Source organism: Microcaecilia unicolor, chromosome 7 (assembly GCF_901765095.1).
Source record: "Microcaecilia unicolor chromosome 7, aMicUni1.1, whole genome shotgun sequence".
Taxonomy (NCBI): Eukaryota; Metazoa; Chordata; class Amphibia; order Gymnophiona; family Siphonopidae; genus Microcaecilia; species Microcaecilia unicolor.
In genome coordinates this window covers 242,223,897-242,245,253 of record NC_044037.1, presented here as the reverse complement: position 1 = coordinate 242,245,253, position 21,357 = coordinate 242,223,897, and the positions used below count along the sequence as shown (strand labels likewise).

General features: G+C 45.3%; 1 protein-coding gene across 1 annotated transcript in view; it reads right to left on the bottom strand.

Moving 5' to 3' along the window:
• The window catches only part of PLA2R1 (phospholipase A2 receptor 1), a 220,083-nt gene that overhangs the window by 182,161 nt on the left and 16,565 nt on the right, over positions 1-21,357 (bottom strand). The window contains 1 exon segment of the mRNA XM_030210858.1: positions 11,814-11,987. Within this exon segment, the coding sequence (XP_030066718.1) occupies positions 11,814-11,987 (174 nt within the window).

Sequence of the window (21,357 nt, the reverse complement as noted above, 5' to 3'; positions counted from 1 at the left end):
TTCAAAAGCAATCCTTAGAGTGGGTGGGATCCTGATGCCACCATCCTAAGGACCGAAGCCCCCAAAACTCACTTCTGAGTGCACCGCAATATCCACTCCGTAGTGCTTGGCAAAGATATGCAGCATTGACCAAATTGCTGCCTTGCAAATAACCACCGGAGATAGTAAGGTTGTCTTAACCTAGGATGTTGCTGTATGCCATGTAGAATGAGCCCGCAAGGCTTGAGGAGCTTGCTTCCCTGCAAGCAAGCTGACGCAATAGTCTCCTTCAGAAATCTAGCAATTATGAGCTTAGAAGCCATACGGCCAAGCCTGTTTACCAAAAAGCACAGTTGATTTGATTTGCAAAACTCATTTGTGACTTCCAGATATCTAATGAGGACTCTATGTACATTGAGAAGCTTCAGGGAAGAATACCGAGCCTCTTCGTCCTCTCTGCGAAAGGATGAAAACTCCACAGATTGGTTGAGATGAAATGCTAATACCACTTTCAGAAGAAAGGAAGGAAGGAACCGTGCACAGGGAGACCCCTGCCTCCAAAAAGCAGAGAAAGGGATCCCAACAAGAGCGGGCCTGAAGCTCTGAAACACTATGTGCTGATGCAACTGCCACCAAGAACATTGTCTTTAATATAAGATCTTTCAAGGAGACCCTCTGGAGTGGCTCAAAAGGAGACTTATGAAAAGCCCAAAGGAGTAAAATAAGGTTCCACGATATTCAAGTGAGCCGCAAGAGACATCTTCTATAGTTGGCCCCTGAAACAGGTCAAAGCTGCAACCTGAACTTTTAGAGAAACCAACACCAATCCTTTCTGAAGACCTGCTTGAAGGTGTTGCTAAGTTTAAAAGTTAGAACTGATTCCTGTAGCAATGTTCCTGAAGCAATGGCATTGATGTGAGTTCCAAGTCAGTGCAACAACAGAACCAAGAAGCTGTAAACACAATAAATATTTCCATCATCTCTGCTAGACCTGTCTATACAACTGGGTTGTGGCCCTTTCCTATCAGTGAGTGTGTGTGTGTGTGTGTGTGGGGGGGGGGGGGGGGGGGGGTAGCACAATGTTCACCACCAGTGTGGTAGGATGACGTGGGTAAGAAATATGTAAAGCAATGTATTCTGTAAATAATAAATACCACTTTCAAGCAGCTGTCTAAGATCACCCTCTGTATAAGTACAATCAATGAATTTATTTACATAAAGAATAAAACTGTTTACAAGAGTAAAGACAGAAATAATTAGAAAATAACCAACATGTATAAATGCTGGCACTGAAGCAGAATAAAATAGGAATTATAGCTTTTTTTTTGTTACTGAAAACACGTTATTTCATTTTTCAAAATAATATATTAGTTTTCCATAAATAACAGCAACAAGGGATAACAAAAAAATGGAGTAAGATACAAATGAAGAATAAGAGGGAAAGGGAGATGCCTAGGTGAGACAAGAGTGTCTTTCATATACCATTATAAAAGCTAACCAGCTTGAAGGTAGTTCTCCACTGGCGCCCAGACTTTTTTCGTAGAGATTGCTATTCGAAACTTCTCTGTCATAACAAACTCAAATTTCTGATGCTGCAAAACTGTATTCCACCAAAAATGGACATTCAACAAATGCTAAAATGAGCTCAGACAGATATTGGAAGAAACACACATACAGTGGGGGAAATAAGTATTTGATCCCTTGCTGATTTTGTAAGTTTGCCCACTGACAAAGACATGAGCAGCCCATAATTGAAGGGTAGGTTATTGGTAACAGTGAGAGATAGCACATCACAAATTAAATCCGGAAAATCACATTGTGGAAAGTATATGAATTTATTTGCATTCTGCAGAGGGAAATAAGTATTTAATCCCTCTGGCAAACAAGACCTAATACTTGGTGGCAAAACCCTTGTTGGCAAGCACAGCGGTCAGACGTCTTCTGTAGTTGATGATGAGGTTTGCACACATGTCAGGAGGAATTTGGTCCACTCCTATTTGCAGATCATCTCTAAATCATTAAGAGTTCTGGGCTGTCACTTGGCAACTCACAGCTTCAGCTCCCTCCATAAGTTTTCAATGGGATTAAGGTCTGGTGACTGGCTAGGCCACTCCATGACCCTAATGTGCTTCTTCCTGAGCCACTCCTTTGTTGCCTTGGCTGTATGTTTTGGGTCATTGTCGTGCTGGAAGACCCAGCCACGACCCATTTTTAAGGCCCTGGCGGAGGGAAGGAGGTTGTCACTCAGAATTGTACGGTACATGGCCCCATCCATTCTCCCATTGATGCGGTGAAGTAGTCCTGTGCCCTTAGCAGAGAAACACCCCCAAAACATAACATTTCCACCTCCATGCTTGACAGTGGGGACGGTGTTCTTTGGGTCATAGGCAGCATTTCTCTTCCTCCAAACACGGCGAGTTGAGTTCATGCCAAAGAGCTCAATTTTTGTCTCATCTGACCACAGCACCTTCTCCCAATCACTCTCGGCATCATCCAGGTGTTCACTGGCAAACTTCAGACAGGCCGTCACATGTGCCTTCCGGAGCAGGGGGACCTTGCGGGCACTGCAGGATTGCAATCCGTTATGTCGTAATGTGTTACCAATGGTTTTCGTGGTGACAGTGGTCCCAGCTGCCTTGAGATCATTGACAAGTTCCCCCCTTGTAGTTGTAGGCTGATTTCTAACCTTCCTCATGATCAAGGATACCCCACGAGGTGAGATTTCGCATGGAGCCCCAGATCTTTGTCGATTGACAGTCATTTTGTACTTCTTCCATTTTCTTACTATGGCACCAACAGTTGTCTCCTTCTCGCCCAGCGTCTTACTGATGGTTTTGTAGCCCATTCCAGCCTTGTGCAGGTGTATGATCTTGTCCCTGACATCCTTAGACAGCTCCTTGCTCTTGGCCATTTTGTAGAGGTTAGAGTCTGACTGATTCACTGAGTCTGTGGACAGGTGTCTTTCATACAGGTGACCATTGCCGACAGCTGTCTGTCATGCAGGTAACGAGTTAATTTGGAGCATCTACCTGGTCTGTAGGGGCCAGATCTCTTACTGGTTGGTGGGGGATCAAATACTTATTTCCCTCTGCAGAATGCAAATAAATTCATATACTTTCCACAATGTGATTTTCCGGATTTAATTTGTGATGTGCTATCTCTCACTGTTACCAATAACCTACCCTTCAATTATGGGCTGCTCATGTCTTTGTCAGTGGGCAAACTTACAAAATCAGCAAGGGATCAAATACTTATTTCCCCCACTGTACCTTGAGACACAAGTATGTGCCACCTGTTCTAGTAGTTAGTGATCACAGAGCTTGACTCATTCAACCTGAATCAGGAGTTGCAAGGCTCTTCTCCTGGAACAGCTACAGGTAGTCAATTGTCACAGGCAGTGCCTGTGCTGAAGGTCGATGAATGAACTGATGATCAGTTTGGCTGATAAGATGAGATAATAGTCTCTTGGATGCTTTCCTGGAACTCAGGACTCCAGTCTGAAGGGTCCTGGCCAAAGTCTTTCATCAGTTGACCTTTGTCTTGTATCAGCTGGATTGCCAGCTGGCTTCAGACCTGGGTACGGAACAGAGACAGTTCTTGTGGCCCTTCTTGATGAGTTGCATAGAAACCGTGACAGGGGATCTGCCTCGATACTAGTGTTACTGGATTTCTCAGCAGCCTTCGACACTGTGGATCATACTATCATGCTTACAAGTCTGGCAGAAACGGGTATCAGTGGTATAGGATTTACTTGGTTCAAATCCTGTCAGACAGACAACAATCAGTTCTTTTCAACAGCAGCACATCATTACCTTGGGCACTGAACTGTGGGGTGCCACATGGATCCTGTTTCTCATTTAATATTTTATAAATTGTATATATTGAAAAATGAGTCTGACAACAGTGGTCCATGCCATGATAACGACACAGCTAAACTACTGTAGTGTCCTGTATACTGGTCAAACCAAAAAGTCTGCATCAGCTCCAACTAATTCAGAATATTGCAGCATAACTGATAGAAGGCTGCATGTGACGTGACCACATCACACTCTTCCTGCAAAAACTACACTAACTACCAGTACCTTACAGGGTTAAATTTTAAACTGTTTGATTTTCAAGGTCCTCAGACAAAATGGGTCAGAGTATTTAAAGAATAAGTTAGCCCTTTACAGACCTTTAAGGCCTCTAAGGTCACTATCATCACTATCTGCACCCTCATAAAAAAAAAACTGTACGATGTGATACCTGCCAGCGAGCTTTCTTTACTCCCAGAGGGGCTACGTCTAACTCAAGACTACCTCTACTTCAGGAAGCAACTAAAAACCTGGCTCTTCTCCCAAGCCTTTAATACGAAGGCCTACTGATTATACACTACCCTGTAACTGGACTAGTTTGCTACACACACTGTAGCTTAGATCAGTTCCTTATATCTTGTTTAACTCTACAAAGAGCTTGCCTTGAGTTCAGTCATCCATCCATTTATCACAATTGAGTCTGTACTATTCATCTTGTCCCCATCTATATATCTGCACTTGGCCCCCTGGCTATATGGTAAACCGTATTGTAGAAAAGCATTAGTATTACAGCTATGTTATTTGAATGTTCTAATGCGTGCTTATTAGATGTTTCATTAGAAATATGTGGACATTGTATTATTTGAATTTCAGTGCTGCTAAAGTGCTGTTATTTTTGATACTGTTTAATGGTAGTCCTATTAGGTTTTAATTTGCTGTTTTCAAGTTTACCTCATTTAGGGCCTCTTTTGCGGGGTGGTGGTAAAAGGAGCCCTGTGGCGTCAACGTGCAGGTTTGCTGCATGCCGAGGCTTCCTTTCACCACTTCCCAGTAAAAGGAAAATCCCAGCTGGGACAGGAGATGGCCGTGTGGTAAGTGAAACACTTGCCGTGAGGCCATTTCCTGGTGCAACCCTTACCACCTTCTATTAGTGGGGGGCTCCAGCAGTAGCCTGGTGGTGGCCTGGCAGCGCTGATTGCCACTGGGCGCGCCCCCACCACTTCCAAAAAATATTTGCAGGAAGGAAATGACGCACAGTGGAACTTCCACTGGGCTCCCCTGAAAGCCTGACGGTAGAGCCGGATCGCCATGCACCATTGCCATGGTAGCCCTACCGCAGCATAGTAAAAGGACCCCTCATCGTACTTGTTTGTATTTGGCTATTTTTACTATTAAGCTGTTAACAAAATTTATGTTAAATTGTACCTGCTGTACACCGCCTTGGGTGGATCTCTTCATAAAAGTGGATACTAAATCTCAATAAATAAATAAATGAATGAATGCTAGGATCTCCAGGGAGACAGTCCGAGCTCAGAACACCAGATGTAGAGCGTTTCCAAGCCTGAAGCAAGGTAGCAATAACCGAATCCGAATAACCTTTTCATCTCAAACGAGCCCTTTCAATTGGCCAACCTGTAAGACCAAAGGGGCACAGAACCTCCATGAGCACCGGACCTTGCTTCAGTAGGCCGTGTACCTGCCTAAAGTTAGGTATGTGGATGCCGGCCTATACTCTATAACGGCAATGTCTCAAGCAATTGCCTTTACAGAACTGGCACTTAGCATCCATATTTTTGGTGCTCTTTATAGAATCTACCCCAATATGCAGGGGGCAAGCATTTTCATTTTAAAGTATTGAAACCATGTGAGAGAAACCATATTTTTGGTACCTGTCTTTGGAACAGACAACTTGCTCTTAAATCCAAACACCGAGTGGCATTTTGTGCCCTGGGTGCCTGCCAAAGGAATACACCCAAGGACCAAGTATGCTCCTTGGGGGAGTTCCTGAAGGGAGCACTGTTGGTATCTCTTATGGTTATTTCTGCTTTTAATTTATGATTTGCTATGGAGCAAGGTTTGTTGTTTGCTCTGCTGTAAATGCCACCTTTTACGGCTTTTCACACAGTACACCGTTACTTCTAAGAAATACTTCTGATGATTCACATTGCAGTTTGTCTGACAGAGTGACCCTGTCAATTTTTCCCTTTTTCATCTCTCCAGCCCCAAGTCAATGGCAGACTGGAACAGGTTTTCCTTCAAGATTTGCCTGTACTTTGCACCATCCTCAAAAGCCTGCCTGTCCACATTCTGCTACCACCATTCTTTACTGTATACTCAGCAGTGTGAAGCGTTGTGTTTACGCTATGTAGATTGCTTAGCACTTAGGTGAAAAAAATTCCAATTTGGTCTCATCAGACCATATGTGTTCAGCCTCTCTTAAGCATTTCTTTGCAAAAGCTGTGCGGCAAATCACAGCTTTTCCTCAACAGAGGCTTCCTTTTCTCACCTTAGTAAGAGTCAACATCTTTTCTCAGTCTTAGCCAGAGATCTCTGTAGTACTTTAAGTAATCTTAGGACTTTTCAGCACTTTCCTTAACCCTTAGGGGATATTCAAATATACTGTCTGGGGCAATTGTGTAACTAGGTGCCACTGTTCCTTCTAAGCTGAGGGGGTATCCTCCAACTGCATTGCTGCCAGTGGAAGGGGGGGGGGGGGGTGATGCATCAACATTGTGTTTTCAATCATTCGGGACAGGCAGGCTCCCTGGAGTCCTACAGCGTTTGCCTATCCCTTGCCATTGAACGTGCACTACTGAAAGAGCACCACTCAGTGGCAGGACTGTAGGTGGGGGACTCCCGCTCAGCTTGGAGGGAACAGTGCTTTGGTGCCTCTAGTTAGGTGCACCAATACTGCACAATGGGGGGTCTTTTACTAAGGCACGGTAGAGTTTTTAGATCACGATAGAAATCAGCTGGCGTTAAGACCCCCAATGAGCACCAATTCTAGAATGGCATCTGTGTGCCAAGAAGCCATTATGGAATACTAGTGCAAACGTGAACTGCACACTAAAATTTAGGTATGACCACTTATGCCACCTAAGTGCACCATGCAAAGCACACAACTTATAGTATTCTACAGGGCCGTGCCTAGGGTCTCTGGTGCCCCCCTGCAGACTATCAGTTGGGCCCCCCCCCCCCTGTCTAGCATAAAATACCATAAATACCAAAATACCATACTGTGCAAAATATAAAGACAGCAGATGTAAATTTGAAAAAACTAACAAGTATCAATCACCACTTTACAAATTAACAAATAGATATTAAACAAATATAGAAAATAAAATAATACCATTTTATTAGACTAATATATTTAGCTTTCAGAGGCCAAAACATCCTTCCTCAGGTCAATACGGTATAGTGCTGTTACAGTATCCTATCCTGACCTGAGGAAGGGGGTTTTGTTCTCCGAAAGTTAACCAAAATGTATTAAAATTAGTCCAATAAAAATATTACCTTGTTTACATGTTCTATTATAAACATTTATTAACACAGCTACAATACTACTTTATCCTAAAGCAAAAAAATAAAAATATATATTTTATTTACAGTTTGTTGTCTCTGGTTTCTGCTTTCCTCATCTTTTCACTGTCTTCCTTCTATCCAGCATCTCTTTGTTCTCGCTCTGCCATCCAATGTCCGCCCTCTCTGCTGTCCCCTCCATCCAATGTCTGCCCTCTGTCCCTACCCCTTCCATCTACATCTGCCCTCTATCTCTGCCCCTTCCATCCACCATCTGCCCGTCTGCCCTCTCTCTCTCCCCCTTCCATTCACTGTCTGCCCTTTCTATCCCTTCCATCCACTGTCTGCCCTTTCTCTCTGCCTCTTCAATCCACCATTTGCCCTCCCTCTCCCATCCATCCAGGATCTGTCCCCTTTCTCAGCCCCCAGTTCCAGCCCCACTATCCCACCAGTGCCCAGTTTCAGCCCCCAGCCACTTCTCCCTGTCCCCTTTTCAGTCCCCAGTCCCCACAGTTTCAGCCCCTGCCCCTTTTCAGCCCCCAGTCCCAGTACCAGCCCCCTTATCCCACCTACCCTCCTTTTCAGCCCCTAGTTCCAGCCCCCTTCATCCACATGCCTTGCATTAGGGCCCCCCTTTTCAGTCCAACCCATTCTCCCACCTGACCCAGGCATGCCCCATTTTCCCTCATGACCCCTTCTCAGACCTCAGTTCCAGCCCCCTTCTCCCATCTGAGAACCCCCACCCCACCCCACCCCTTCTCCCATCTGAGAACCCCCACACCCCTCTCCTATCTGAAAATCCCCCCCTTCTCCGATCTGAGCATTCTATTTTTCTAGTTGGTTTGGTTCCAGTCTCCTTTCCACTTTCCATGTATCAATATTCTCCTAAATTCCTTTCCAGGTTGACTTTTCCATTTCTTCACCCTTCTCTTGTCTTCTTACTGTCCTTCTCTGCATCTGTCTGGCATTGATCTTTCATTTTACGTCCCCCCCTCCACACCCACCCACACACATTTCTCTCACTCTTTAGTCCTTAGTATCCATCTACCTACTGGCTTTGACCATCTTCTGCTCCTTCCCTCTGCTCACCATCCTTTCCAGTCCCATCCATCTCCTGCTCCTTCCCTCTTCTCCTCACCCCTCCCAGTCCCATCCATCTCCTGCTCCTTCCCTCTGCTCCCCACCCCTCACAGTCCCATCCATCTCCTGCTCCTTCCCTCTTCTCCCCACCCCTCCCAGTCCCATCCATCTCCTGCTCCTTCCCTCTGCTCCCCACCCCTCACAGTCCCATCCATCTCCTGCTCCTTCCCTCTGCTCACCATCCTTTCCAGTCCCATCCATCTCCTGCTCCTTCCCTCTTCTCCCCACCCCTCCCAGTCCCATCCATCTCCTGCTCCTTCCCTCTGCTCCCCACCCCTCCCAGTCCCATCCATCTCCTGCTCCTTCCCTCTTCTCCCCACCCCTCCCAGTCCCATCCATCTCCTGCTGCTTCCCTCTGCTCCCCACCCCTCACAGTCCCATCCATCTCCTGCTCCTTCCCTCTGCTCCCCACCCCTCGCAGTCCCATCCATCTTCTGTTCCTTCCCTCTGCTCACCATCCCTCCATCCCATCCATCTCCTGCTCCTTCCCTCTGTTATGCCTGACCTCTCCTAGTCCCATCAATCTCCTGCTCCTTCCCTCTGCTCCCCACCCCTCCCAGTCCCATCCATCTTCCCTCTGCTGCCCCCCCGCCCCCGCGAGATCCAGGATCGGGCAAGCCCCCCCCCCAAACGGCGATAGCGACTCCGTCTACCCCCTTTCTTCCTCCCTCCCTCCGGCACAGCAGCCTTTCTGTGCTCCTGGCAGGCAGCGGTAGCGACGTATACACGCTGCCTTCGGTCTGCCCCGGAAGCCTTCTCTTCAAGTTCCTGTTCCCACCTATGCAGGAACAGGAACTTGAAGAGAAGGCTTCCAGGGCAGAGCCGAAGGAAGCATGTATACGTCGCTACCGCTGCCAGGAGCACAAGGCTGCTGCGCTGGAGGGAGGAAGGAAGAGAGGGAGTAGACAGAGTCGCAGCACCCATGGAGTCGGCGCCAATGGTGAGAGGCAGAGCAGCGGGAGCGGTATGGCGGGGCAGCACCGCAGCGGCGCCCTTGAAGGCAGGCACCCCCCTGTGGTGCTTACCCTGCTTACCGTGTTGGCACGGCCCTGGTATTCTATAAGTTGCGTATGTATGCTGGAGACATCATAGGAGCCAACTTTTCAAAATGACTGGGGGTGCTGAAATTTTTTTTTTACAGGTGGTGCATTTCCCCTCCCCCTCCTCTCCCTCTCCTCCTCCCCCCTCCGAGTTCCAGGCCCCCCTCTCCTCCAAGTGCCAGTCCCAACTCCAGCCCGACCTCTTCTCCCACAACAGTCCTCCACCCTCGCCTTCCTGCGTGCCGCCCAGAATTTAAAAATCATCTTACCCGGCGGCAGCAGTGAAAGGCGAGCAGGCTCGGCGCTTCAGCCTTCCCTTCTCTCTCAGCTCTGGTCCTGCCCTTGCGGAAACAGGAAATGAGGGTGGGACCAGAGCTGAGGGAGAAGGGAAGGCTGAAGCGCCGAGCCTGCTCGCCTTTCACTGCTGCCGCTGGGACCCCGAGGTAAGATGGGTTTTAAATTCTGGGCAGCACGCAGGAAGGCGAGGGCAGAGGACTGTTGAGGGAGAAGAGGGCGGGAAAGTCGGGCTGGCTGGGAACTTCCGGCGGGTCAAATATTGGGGGTGCTCGAGCACCCACAACACCCATGGACTCGGCGTCTATGGGAGACATGTCCACACCTCGCTCATGCAGCTATGCACTATGGCACTCATGTGCTATCATATAGAACATACATGCATAAAATGGTACAGAAGTGTTTTTCTGCACATACCCAGTTACAGAATTGCCTTTTCTTATAGCTCTCCTCCAGTCTATTATAATTATATTTTCTTGAGCCAGTCAGCACATAAGGCAGACAGATGGGTCTCCCACACTTGTCATCTTGTGTTTCATCAACTGCTTCTGATCAATTGATATCTAACTCACTAAGGTTCTTTTCAACTGTTTGGTGCCATGTCTCCCTTGGCCTTTCTGGACCTCTTTTCCCTTCATGGCTTGCCCTGTGATGCTCTATACATCCATTCTTTGTAGGTACCCAAATCATCTGAGTCTCCATTGCTGTATCATCTTACTAACTAGTGGTTATTTAGGTGTTTCTCTTGTCTCTTTGGTTTTAACTTTTACATTTGACATGTAGGATTCTTTTAAGTTGTGTGAATCAAAACCACCTAGAATGTTTTGGAGAGTTTTTATGTTACTGGCAAGGTTTCTGCACCATGTAACAGAGTGAGTATCACGGCACTATTAAACACATGCATCTTCATTCAAGTAGTTCGATTCTTATTGTCTCAGATTTTATCAAATCTATTTACGAGTGAGGCAGCTTTACCAATTTTAGGGCCCCTTTTACCAAGCTGCGGCAAAAGGGGGTTGGTGCTTGTGTCTGTGCGTGTTTTACACGCGCACCGAGGCCCCCTTTTACCGCAGTTGGTAAAAGGGAAGTCCCGTCTTCCTACAAGAAATGGTCAGGTAGCAAGTAAAGCACTTGCTGCCTGGCCATTTCCAGGGGGGGGGGAGCCCTTACCGCCACCCACTGAGGTGGCGGTAAGGGCTCCCGCATTAACTCAGCAGTAATTGGGCAGTGCACACCACTGCTCAATTACCGCTGGGTACACTCCGGAGCTACAAAAATAAATACATTTTTGTAGCACCGGAAATGATGAGTACCACCAGGCTGCTGCGGTAGCCCGGTGGTACTTCCTGTATAGCGAGCGGTAAGCAGCCGCTTAGCAAAAGAAGCCCGTAATTTCTTGTTATTTATTTATTGGGATATTTTAGTGTCATCTTCTATTACCAGACTTCCTCAATAGGTGAATTTTAGCCTTTTTCTAGTTCAACGTCGTTTAATTTGATCAATGCGTTATCTGCTATGTTTATACCTATGTATAACTTTATCCTGGTGTTCTTTTGGCAGCTCCACATTCAGTACATTTTAGACCTCTGCTTCAAATTTACTTGAAATGGTCGGATTCTTCATCCAGGAGTATTCAAATCAGCTCACTTACTGAGACTGAACTCAAGTGGATCCCTATTTAACTTACTGTGGGCCCACATTAAAGCAATTTTGGGGTTTGCTGTAACACAGGATCTGAAGATTTAAGCAAGCAAAACGTTTTGATTACTTATTTATTTCTACGGTTGTTCTCTTCTTGAAAGCATAGAGTATGTTGCGTAGATCTGTGAAACAAATTCTTACTTTAATGCGTTTTGAATTCTACTTTCTTGACGGCAGAATGTGAAAGATTTCTACAAGACATAGTACAGTATATTAACACTAGTAAGTTCATAACTCTGCAAACAAATGCTTGTGAAAAAGTAAGAATTATCTTGAATAGACGTCAAAATTTCATTGTATTTCTCTTTCCTGCAACTTCAGGACTGTGGTACGATGCGATACTCACCAGGACTGGTACAGAAGCCCCACTTTTCATCTCTGTCATAGTGGCTGGTTGTGGAACACCAAGGGAACTTCTCTACCCTGCTGTCTTCGATACACTCGTGGTACCATCTGTTGTTATACTTAAATGGGAAAACACAAGGCATGCCAAGGCTATTTCCTCGTAGTGTGTATATTTCTGTCACAAATAAAACACACTTGTTAGAAAAAAAAGGGATACATATAATTCAGTGCCAGTACTATTTTAAATCTTGATATATTGATGCTGGATTATTTAGCACCAGCGGCACCGATACTGCAAAAATTTATCAGCTCACAACATTACCAACAATATGAAGAGAGTAGTGTGACTGGTGTGTTAATCCACTTGAAAGTATAGAAATAAAGGTTAATTAAAAAACACACACACACAAGTAGTTACTAGACTAACTTAATATATTTCTTGACTAACTTTGAACTAACACTCCCTTCTTCAGGTCTGAACTGATTGAGCAAAATATGACATTACCAAAAAATATCAGTGAACCATTAAAAGCATTCCAGTGATAGCCTGAAGGTGAAAGGAGGGAAGGGATACTACCTTTGGAGGATGTCATTGAAAAATCTCTGGCCGTCTTCAAATCTAGGCTAAAACCCACCTTTTTGACGCTGCTTTTAACTCCTAACCCTTACTCACGTGTTCAGTACCCATGTTTCATCATCCCACCTTAGTAAATCCCTTATTTGTCCTCTTTGTCAGTCCTAATTAGATTGTAAGCTCTGTGGAGCAGGGACTATCTCTTTATGATCAGTGTACAGCGCTGCGCAAGTCTAGTAGTGCTATAGAAATGATAAGCAGTAACATAGTAACATAGTAAATGACGGCAGAAAAAGACCTGCATGGTCCATCCAGTCTGCCCAACAAGATAAACTCATATGTGCTACTTTTTGTGTATACCCTACTTTGATTTGTACCTGTCCTCTTCAGGGCACAGACCGTATAAGTCTGCCCAGCACTATCCCCGCCTTCCAACCACCAGCCCCGCCTCCCACCACCGGCTCTGGCACAGACCGTATAAGTCTGCCCAGCACTATCCTCACCTCCCAACCACCAGCCCTGCCTCCCAACCACCGGCTCTGGCACAGACCGTACAAGTCTCTCCAGCACTATCTCCGCCTCCTGCCACCTGCTCTGCCACCCAATCTCGGCTAAGCTCCTTAGGATCCATTCCTTCTGAACAGGATTCCTTTATGTTTATCCCATGAGTGTTTGAATTCTGTTACCGTTTTCATTTCCACCACCTCCCGCGGGAGGGCATTCCAAACATTCACTACTCTCTCCGTGAAAGTAGTAGTAGTAGTAGCAAAAGTGCTTCCTGCTCTTCTGGTACTGGCCTTCCAGCAACCACCTACTCTGAAGCAAAAATAAATAAAAGCCATGTCTTGTACCAGAATCTCATAACAAAGAGAATCCTTAAATATATTAACAGAGCTAAACACTCAATATTTAGTCAAGAAATTATTGAATACAAATCCCTTATGACTAAAGCAATAGTTTATCAATATGTAATGATATGTAATAATACATTCACAATTTCACTTCTACTGTTTAAAACCACAATCTTTATTACACAATTATTATTATTCACCGATACCAGAAAAGTTCTTAAAGAGCATTTCTAAGTTCAAATTACTCCCATTTTTCCAAATGTTTAACAGACTGTCAAAATGAGACAGCCAATACATTCAAAACTGAAGTTTGAAACTTGAACTTGCATTTCACTATACAGCCCAGAAGAACCTTCCGCCGCGTGGAGATCACTGAATATCACACAAAATCTTCATCCACACCATAATTGACACAACTCTTAAAATTCTTCAGGACCGAAAGAGATTTAAGAGACATGAGGAATTTTATGAGTTGCTGTGTCAATTGTGGTGTGGATGAAGAGGTTTGAGTTGGCACTAAAAAAACATCTATTCTGGGAGGTCTTTAGCAATGAAGTCAGGAGCTGCTTGTCTTACTACCTAGGGGACACCTAACTGTCAGACTTGTATTGCTGTGAATGCTATCTGATATGGTCTCTTCATAGTCTCTAGTATGAATGCTTTATGTCTTCCTAACTTCCTCTTTCCTATCTCAAATGGCGTTCCTTCCCCCCCCCCCTCTAATTTTGTACTGTAAACTGCCTTGTTCTGTCTGGAAAAGTCTGGGAGGAGAACAACTGGTATCAAAAGGTGCTATAGCCACTATTGTTGATCACTCAACTAGTTTCTACCCCCATTTAACATCTTAGGATTCACCCGTAGGCAACTCAGCATCAAATGTTTTCTCTACAACCTAAACATAATCACATACTGCCCTTGCCCTGACCTGTCAAAGAAATTCATGAAGACATCAAATGATAGCAGACTCGATATGTTTCCTCCACCAAATCCCACAAATGCCAAATATTGGTGACATATCTGAAAGGAATAATTAGTGTCATGCTCTTAGGAAGCTGATAATACATCAGTGGGGAGACAGATTTAAAATATATATACGTACAATATTAAGGGGGGCTTACTTGCTTTTTCCAAGATACTCAGGTTGTCTCAGAAGTGTCTTTAATGCAAGATGAATCTCTTTGTTGGAAAATTTTCAGCACTATAATAGGTTAATTAAATCTGTGGAGAGCAGACAGACATGATGGTGTATCCCTAAAACTCCTGAGAAGGGTCCTATTTCCAAAAGATGGTGGTGGATGAAGACAAGGTATACATTTCTGCACTATCATTATAAAAAATGTTGTGTGAAAGCACTCCATCCCCTTAATTCTGTAAAAGCTGCCAAAAATTGCATGCGCAAGCTAATTAAATTTAAAGTCAATTAGTGCCGATAATTGGCTTTTTAAGAAGCAATTATTGGCATTAATTTAATTGAACTTTACATTTAACTTTTACACGCAATGTCATAAAGGGGGCACGGAAATGGGAGGGCCATGAGTGGAACGGGGCATTCCTAAAGTTATGCACATTGAGAATAACAGGGCTACACGCCTATTGTAGGTGCATACATTTGCACCACATTCAGACTAAAGTTACAGTAGGTCCGATTCCCAGGCATAAGCACTATTCTATAAACCACGCCTAACTTTAAGTGCAGCTTATAGAATAGCACTTTTTTAGTGCCAATTGTTTTGGCGCCTTACATACAATCTAGTCCCATGTGTGTAAATTCATTTATGGCCCCTTGCAGCAATATGTTTCTTTGTGCCTATTTAGCAGACATGTTTATGTTTACACAGTTTGAACACATTTCATTTTGTTTGTAAGGAATATTTAAGTCTATTTAGAAATGATAAATAGTAGTACTTTATATAAAAGCTTTAGGGCTAAATTTATAAGGCATTTCTGTGCATAAAATAGTGGTTTATATACAGAAACCATCTTGAATAATTACTTGGGGTGTAGACATCTGAGCTGATGTGCATACAGTCTATAGAAGCGGTGAGCAACCACAGCCCTCAAGGGCCACAACCCAGTTGGGTTTTAAGATTTCCACAATGAATATACATGAGATTTCTTTGCATGCAATGGACGCAGTACATGCAAATCAATCTCATGCATATTCATTGTGGAAACCTTGAAAACCCCATTTGGTTGTGGCCCTTGAAGACCATGGATGCCCACTCCTGCTCTATAGACATGTTTGTCTAACCTAGACAAAGATATATCAAGGGTGGGGGTTTCTCTTGTATTCTCCCTTTTAGTAGATTATTCTTGCCATACAAGGTAGGCAGCGTATTACACAATCACCTTCCTTGGAATTAAAAATATTCATGTCAGGGGTCATATTAAGGGGACTCCAGTTACAATTATTAATATCTATGCTCCAAATAAACAGAAGGGTACATTTTTCCGTTCACTTTTGAGGCCTTTGCAGAAGTTTGTGAGGGGGACACACGATCACGGGGGAGGGGGATTTTAGTTTGGCCCCAGGTGAGCGTGGGACAATTCTAAAGGTGAGGGGACTATAACTGGAAATATAGGATAGCCCTTTTTTTCTCTTACTAAGGGCTTAGATCTATTAGATATTTGGAGATTGTATCACCCTCCAACCAAACCCTATACTTTTTATTCACATGCGGCTGGAAGATACACTAAGGCAGATGCAGTTTGGTGCCATCAAACGTTGTGGGAGCAGATCTCAGAAACTCATATAGAACCCATGCAGATCTCAAATCATTCTCCAGTCTGGGTGTAACTGAAACTGGAAGAGTGTCACCCACAGAAGAGTTTTTGAAGGCTTAACGAATATCTACTTTGAAAAAAGCCCATTTGCGATGATGTGAAATTATAAATTCAGAATTACTTTTTAGATAATGATAATGGGTCTGAAGATGTTAGTATTTTATGGGGGCATCTGGTGAAATGGGGCGCTCATAGGAAGAAGGAACGGGCTAGGATGTATCTTAGGCTGCGGGAACAACTGCTGGATTTGGAACAGAGACATCAGAGGGCACTGAATGAGCAGGTGTGGCGGAATTGAGATGTTGGCAGATTAAGCAAGTGGAATTTACGAGGAGATGCTTGCTTCGCAATTCTTTTGAATTTGGCAATAAGACTAGCTCGCAGCTGGCTCAATTATTGAGGGAGCATAGGGCGTCTCAGGTGATTCATAAAATTAGAGGGGGTGGGGTGGGCAACTATAATTATTTCAGATGCCTCAATTCTGGATCAATTTCTTCAATTTTACAAGAATCTACACAAGCAGCCAGAATCTTGTGAGGACGAGATCATGGATTACTTGCAGAGGATTACTTTGCCAGAATTGACTATAGCAGAGACAGAATGGTTAGATTCTCCTTTCAAGATGGAAGAAATAGGGCAGGCTATTAGACAATTCAAATATGGGAAGGCTCTAGGCCTAGATGGACCGAGTCCTAAATTTTATAAAATTTTTGGAGGGGAGCTGGGGGGGGGGGGGGGCTTTTAACTAAGGTAGGTAATGGGGTTGTTACATGGTAATCAATTGCCATTCAGTATGTGGGAAGCATCTATATGCTTAACATTTTGAGCCTCTATTAAAAAAACTTAGGGGAGATCTGAATAGATGGCAATCTAGTTGGCTTGGTGGGGGTAAATAGCAGCTTTAAAGATGACTGTGTTTCCTCGTCTTTTGTTTCTTTTTCAGACGCTTCCGGTGCTCGTTCCAGAGGGGATTTTGAGAATGGTACAGGGGGATTTTACCCATTTTATTTGGGATGGAATGTCTCCTAGATTATGGGGAGGGGGGGACGAGCAGTTCCAAATGTTTTACAGTACTATTGGGTGGGACAGTTACAACACATTTGGGAGTGGGAAGGGTCCAGGGATAAAGGAGGGGTTTTATTGGAGCAGGAACATTTTTCCCTTTCCCACTTAGACATTTGAAGCTTTCACCACTACCTCCGGAATATTCAAAGTGTATTCAGAATCCTTTTATGAAACATCTTTTGAGAGTAATTGAGCAGGGTGAAGGAAAGATTGGGCAGTATTACAGAATACCAGGAATCTGTGCCTAACTTAGTGCCGGGATTTACACCTGGTTTCAGCTGATATAATCCTCACGCCCAAAGTTGAGCACGGATCCAGTGTACTACATGCTATTCTATAAGAATGCCCATCCCGGAGCGCCCTTTACAGAATACCATTCAGTGGTGATTTTTTTCAGCACCAAATTTTGAGTGCCATTTACTGAATCTAGTCCTTAGCAGTGGCCGATAACCCCCTCATTCTACTATAGACCATCTGGGTGTATAAGTTTTAGAATACTAGCACTTATACATTTACCCCTGGATTCTATATAGCGCAACTTAGATTGTGCATGCAGATCCAGTTGTATTCTGGATTTGCGCACGCAACTTAATTAGTTAACAAGCCAATCAGTGCTGATAATTGCCAATTAACAAGCAATTGACACTAATTGGCATTAATTAGAATTTATGTGCACAACTCTCTAAGCGTGTTCTGTAACGTGATGTGTGTAAATTCTAAGTCACATAGTTGAAAAAGGGACGTGCAATGGGCAGGTTCTGAGCATTTCTAAAATCCATGCAGGGCTGCCGAGAGGGGGGAGCAGGGGGGACAAAATTCCCCGGGCCTCCAAGAGGACCCAGCGCCGCAGTCCCCGATCTCACCCGCCCTCGGCTCCATCGACCATTTGCCACCGGGCCGGGTCCCCCGCATTGAAATCATCACAGTACCTCACCTGTCACCTCTGTGACAAAGCGCAACAGCGGCAGATCGGATTCGCCTCCCTTCGGGCCTTCCCTCCCTGTGTCCCGCCCTCGTCTGATGTAACTTCCGTGAGGGCGGGACACAGGGAGAGAAGGCCCGAAGGGAGGCGAATCCGATCTTCTGCTGCTGCGCTTTCAGTCACGGAGCGAGGTGACAGGTGAGGTGCTGTGATGATTTCAATGCAGGGGGCCCGGCCCGGTGGCGGACGGAGGGGGGGCATGTGGGGACTGCGGTGCGGCGGCCTGGGGGGGGGGGGCGGCCCTGAATCTATGCACATTGTTATGGAATACACCCAGTCTGTACCTAATTTAGGCGTCTGCATTTACAACAAGTTTTACTTGGTGTAACTGCCTGTGACTAAATTTATTCGCATGGACGGACACTTGGTATATTCTATAAACCGCGCAGAAATTTAGGTATGTTCTATAAAGTACGCCTAAATTTAGCCGTACTTTATAGAATACGTCTAGGCGTATTTTTTTCAGTGCCAATTTTTTTAGGCATGATGTATAGAATCTAGTCCATAATTGTTACATTTACATGTGTAATTACTAGCCATGTGCTCAGCGGTATTCTATAACAGGTGCATAGCACACTTAAGGGTGACCTATGTAAGTCGCTAAAATTAGGTGCTAAAACACTGGGCGCTAACTTAGCATTCTATAAAAACAGCTTTGTGTGTCAAATGTGTTACTGAATACTAGTATTCGTCCACAGTTACATGCCAAACTTTAGGCGCGATTTCTTATACCATGTGCATGGTGGTGTAAATGGCGGCGCATGAATACTGCAGTTGGAGAAGTAAATGCAACTATTTTATAAAGTGCCCGTAAGAATAGTTGGAACTCCGCTGACAAACTTGTACTTCTCCCACTTTAACGCTCCTTTTGCATTTGCACAGAAGTTAGACAAACGTTTTGTAGAAAAATGGCTTAAGTCTGTTACGCACAACTGCAAATTACATAAGTATTGCAATACTGGGACAGACTAAAGGTCCATCAAGCCCAGCATCCTGTTTCCAACAGTGGCCAATCCAGGTCACAAGTACCTGGCAAGATCCCCAAAAAGTACAATACATTTTATGCTGCTTATCCTAGAAAAAAGCAGTGCATTTTCCCCAAGTCCATTTTAATAATGGTAACTGGAGGGGCATAATTGAAAGGGATGCCCAGGTTTTGCTGAGGACGTCCTTGCAAAACGTACCACTGAAGGGGCGGGGAAACCTGTATTATCAAAACAAGATGGGCGTCCATCTTTCGTTTTGATAATACGGTCGGGGACGCCCAAATCTTGACATTTAGGTCGTCCCTAGAGAGAGTTGTCCTTAGACTTGGTCGTTTCTGATTTTCGGCGATAATGGAAACAAAGGACGCCCATCTCAGAAACTACCAAATGCAAGCCCTTTGGTCGTGGGAGGAGCCAGCATTCGTAGTGCACTGGTCCCCCTCACATGCCAGGACACCAACAGGGGGCCCTGCAGTGGACTTCAGAAATTGAACTGAACACAATACTCTAAGTGGGGCCTCACCAACGACTTGTACAGGGGTATCAACACCTCCTTTCTTCTGCTGGTTATGCTCCTCTCTATGCAGCCTAGCATCCTTCTGGCCATGGCCATCACCTTGTCGCATTGTTTCTTCACCTTCAGATCCTCCGACACCAACACCAAGCCATCCAAACCTTTTTAAAACCCCGCTAAGCAAACTGCTTTTACTACATTCCACTATATGCCACTTAATGCTTGCTAACGACAATTATTTATATTTGTCACTAATTATGTGCCAATTAATTATGCCATGCACACAACTGGCCCTATTCTATAACTGGGTTTCACAGAATTTGGGGGGTTAATCTGTAACTGCGAGATACACATGAGCGGGTCCCACATTTACTATAACGTACACACTACAGTAACGTTGGTGTGTAAATGCTGACTCAGAGCTGGATTCTATTTATTGGCGCCTAAAAAATCCACGCGGTAAAAGAATACGCCTGGGTATATTCTCTAAAGTACGCCTAAATTTTTAGAATCAGCTTAAATTTCCGATGGTATAAAGAATTACGCGAGCCCTCTCCATACCACCACATTTGGTTATGTCCTTTAGGCCATATTCTACTTGGTATAAATCCTGAATGGAGAAGGTGAATTCTGTAACCATGGCGCATAATTATAGAAACGCACATGCACCACCCACGGCCACGCCCCCTTTCAACTATGCAACTTAGAATTTATGGCACTGCGTTACGACTACCCATAGTGAGTTCTGCATGTAAATCTCCATTGATGCCAATTAGTGCTGATACATTGCTTAACATCCACAGCGCTGATTAGCTAATTAACCAATTAGTTACACACACTGTTATAGAATACGCTTTGATTCAGGAGTGTAGCTACGGGTGGGCCTGGTGGGCCCAGGCCCACCCAATCACAACTCAGGCCCACCCATCAGCGCTCGGAAAATCAGGCATTAAAAAAAAATCTGTGAAGCCGTTTCGCAGGCAGCGCTTCGCGTCTGCCCTGCGTGCATTGCAAAAGAAGGAAATCAACCTCGTCATCTTTGGGCCTTCCCTCACTGTGTCCCGCCCATCCGAGGGCGGGACACAGTGAGGGAAGGCCCGAAGAGAGACGGACGATTTCCTTCTTTTGCAATGCATGCAGGCAGACGCGAAACACTGCCTGCGAAACGGCTTCACAGATTTTTTTTAAGGCAGGGTGGTGGCAGGAGAACTAAGAGGGCTGCCCTCGGAGCTGGCAGTCGGGTCGGGGGGGGGGGTCTCAGATGGGAGGAGGGGTAGAGGGGGGAGGGGGGTCTCAGATGAGAGAAGGGGTGGGGAGGAGGGGAGGGGAGGGGGGTCTCAGATGGGAGAAGGGAGCTGGAACTGGGATCTGAGAAGGGGCCAGTAGGGAAAACAGGGGTTATGTCTGGAGCTGGTGGGAAAATGGGGCATGCCTGGGGCAGGTGGGAGAATGGTTCTAGAGCTGAAAGGGGGGGGGGGAGCGTAATGCAAGGCATGTGGATGAAGGGGGCTGGAACTGGGGTCTGAAAAGGAGGGTAGGTGGGATAAGGGGGCTAGCACTGGAACTGGGGGCTGAAAAGGGGCAGGGGCTGAAATTGTGGAGACTGGGGGCTGAAAAGGGGACAGGGAGAAGTGGCTGGGGGCTGAATCTCGGGACTGGTGGGAGAAAAGGGCTGGGGCTGAAACTGGGGACTGGTGGGATAGTGGAGCTGAAACTGGGGGCTGAAAAGGGGGGGCAGGTGGGAGATATGGGCTGGGGCTAGAACTAGGGGCAGGTGGGATAACAGGGC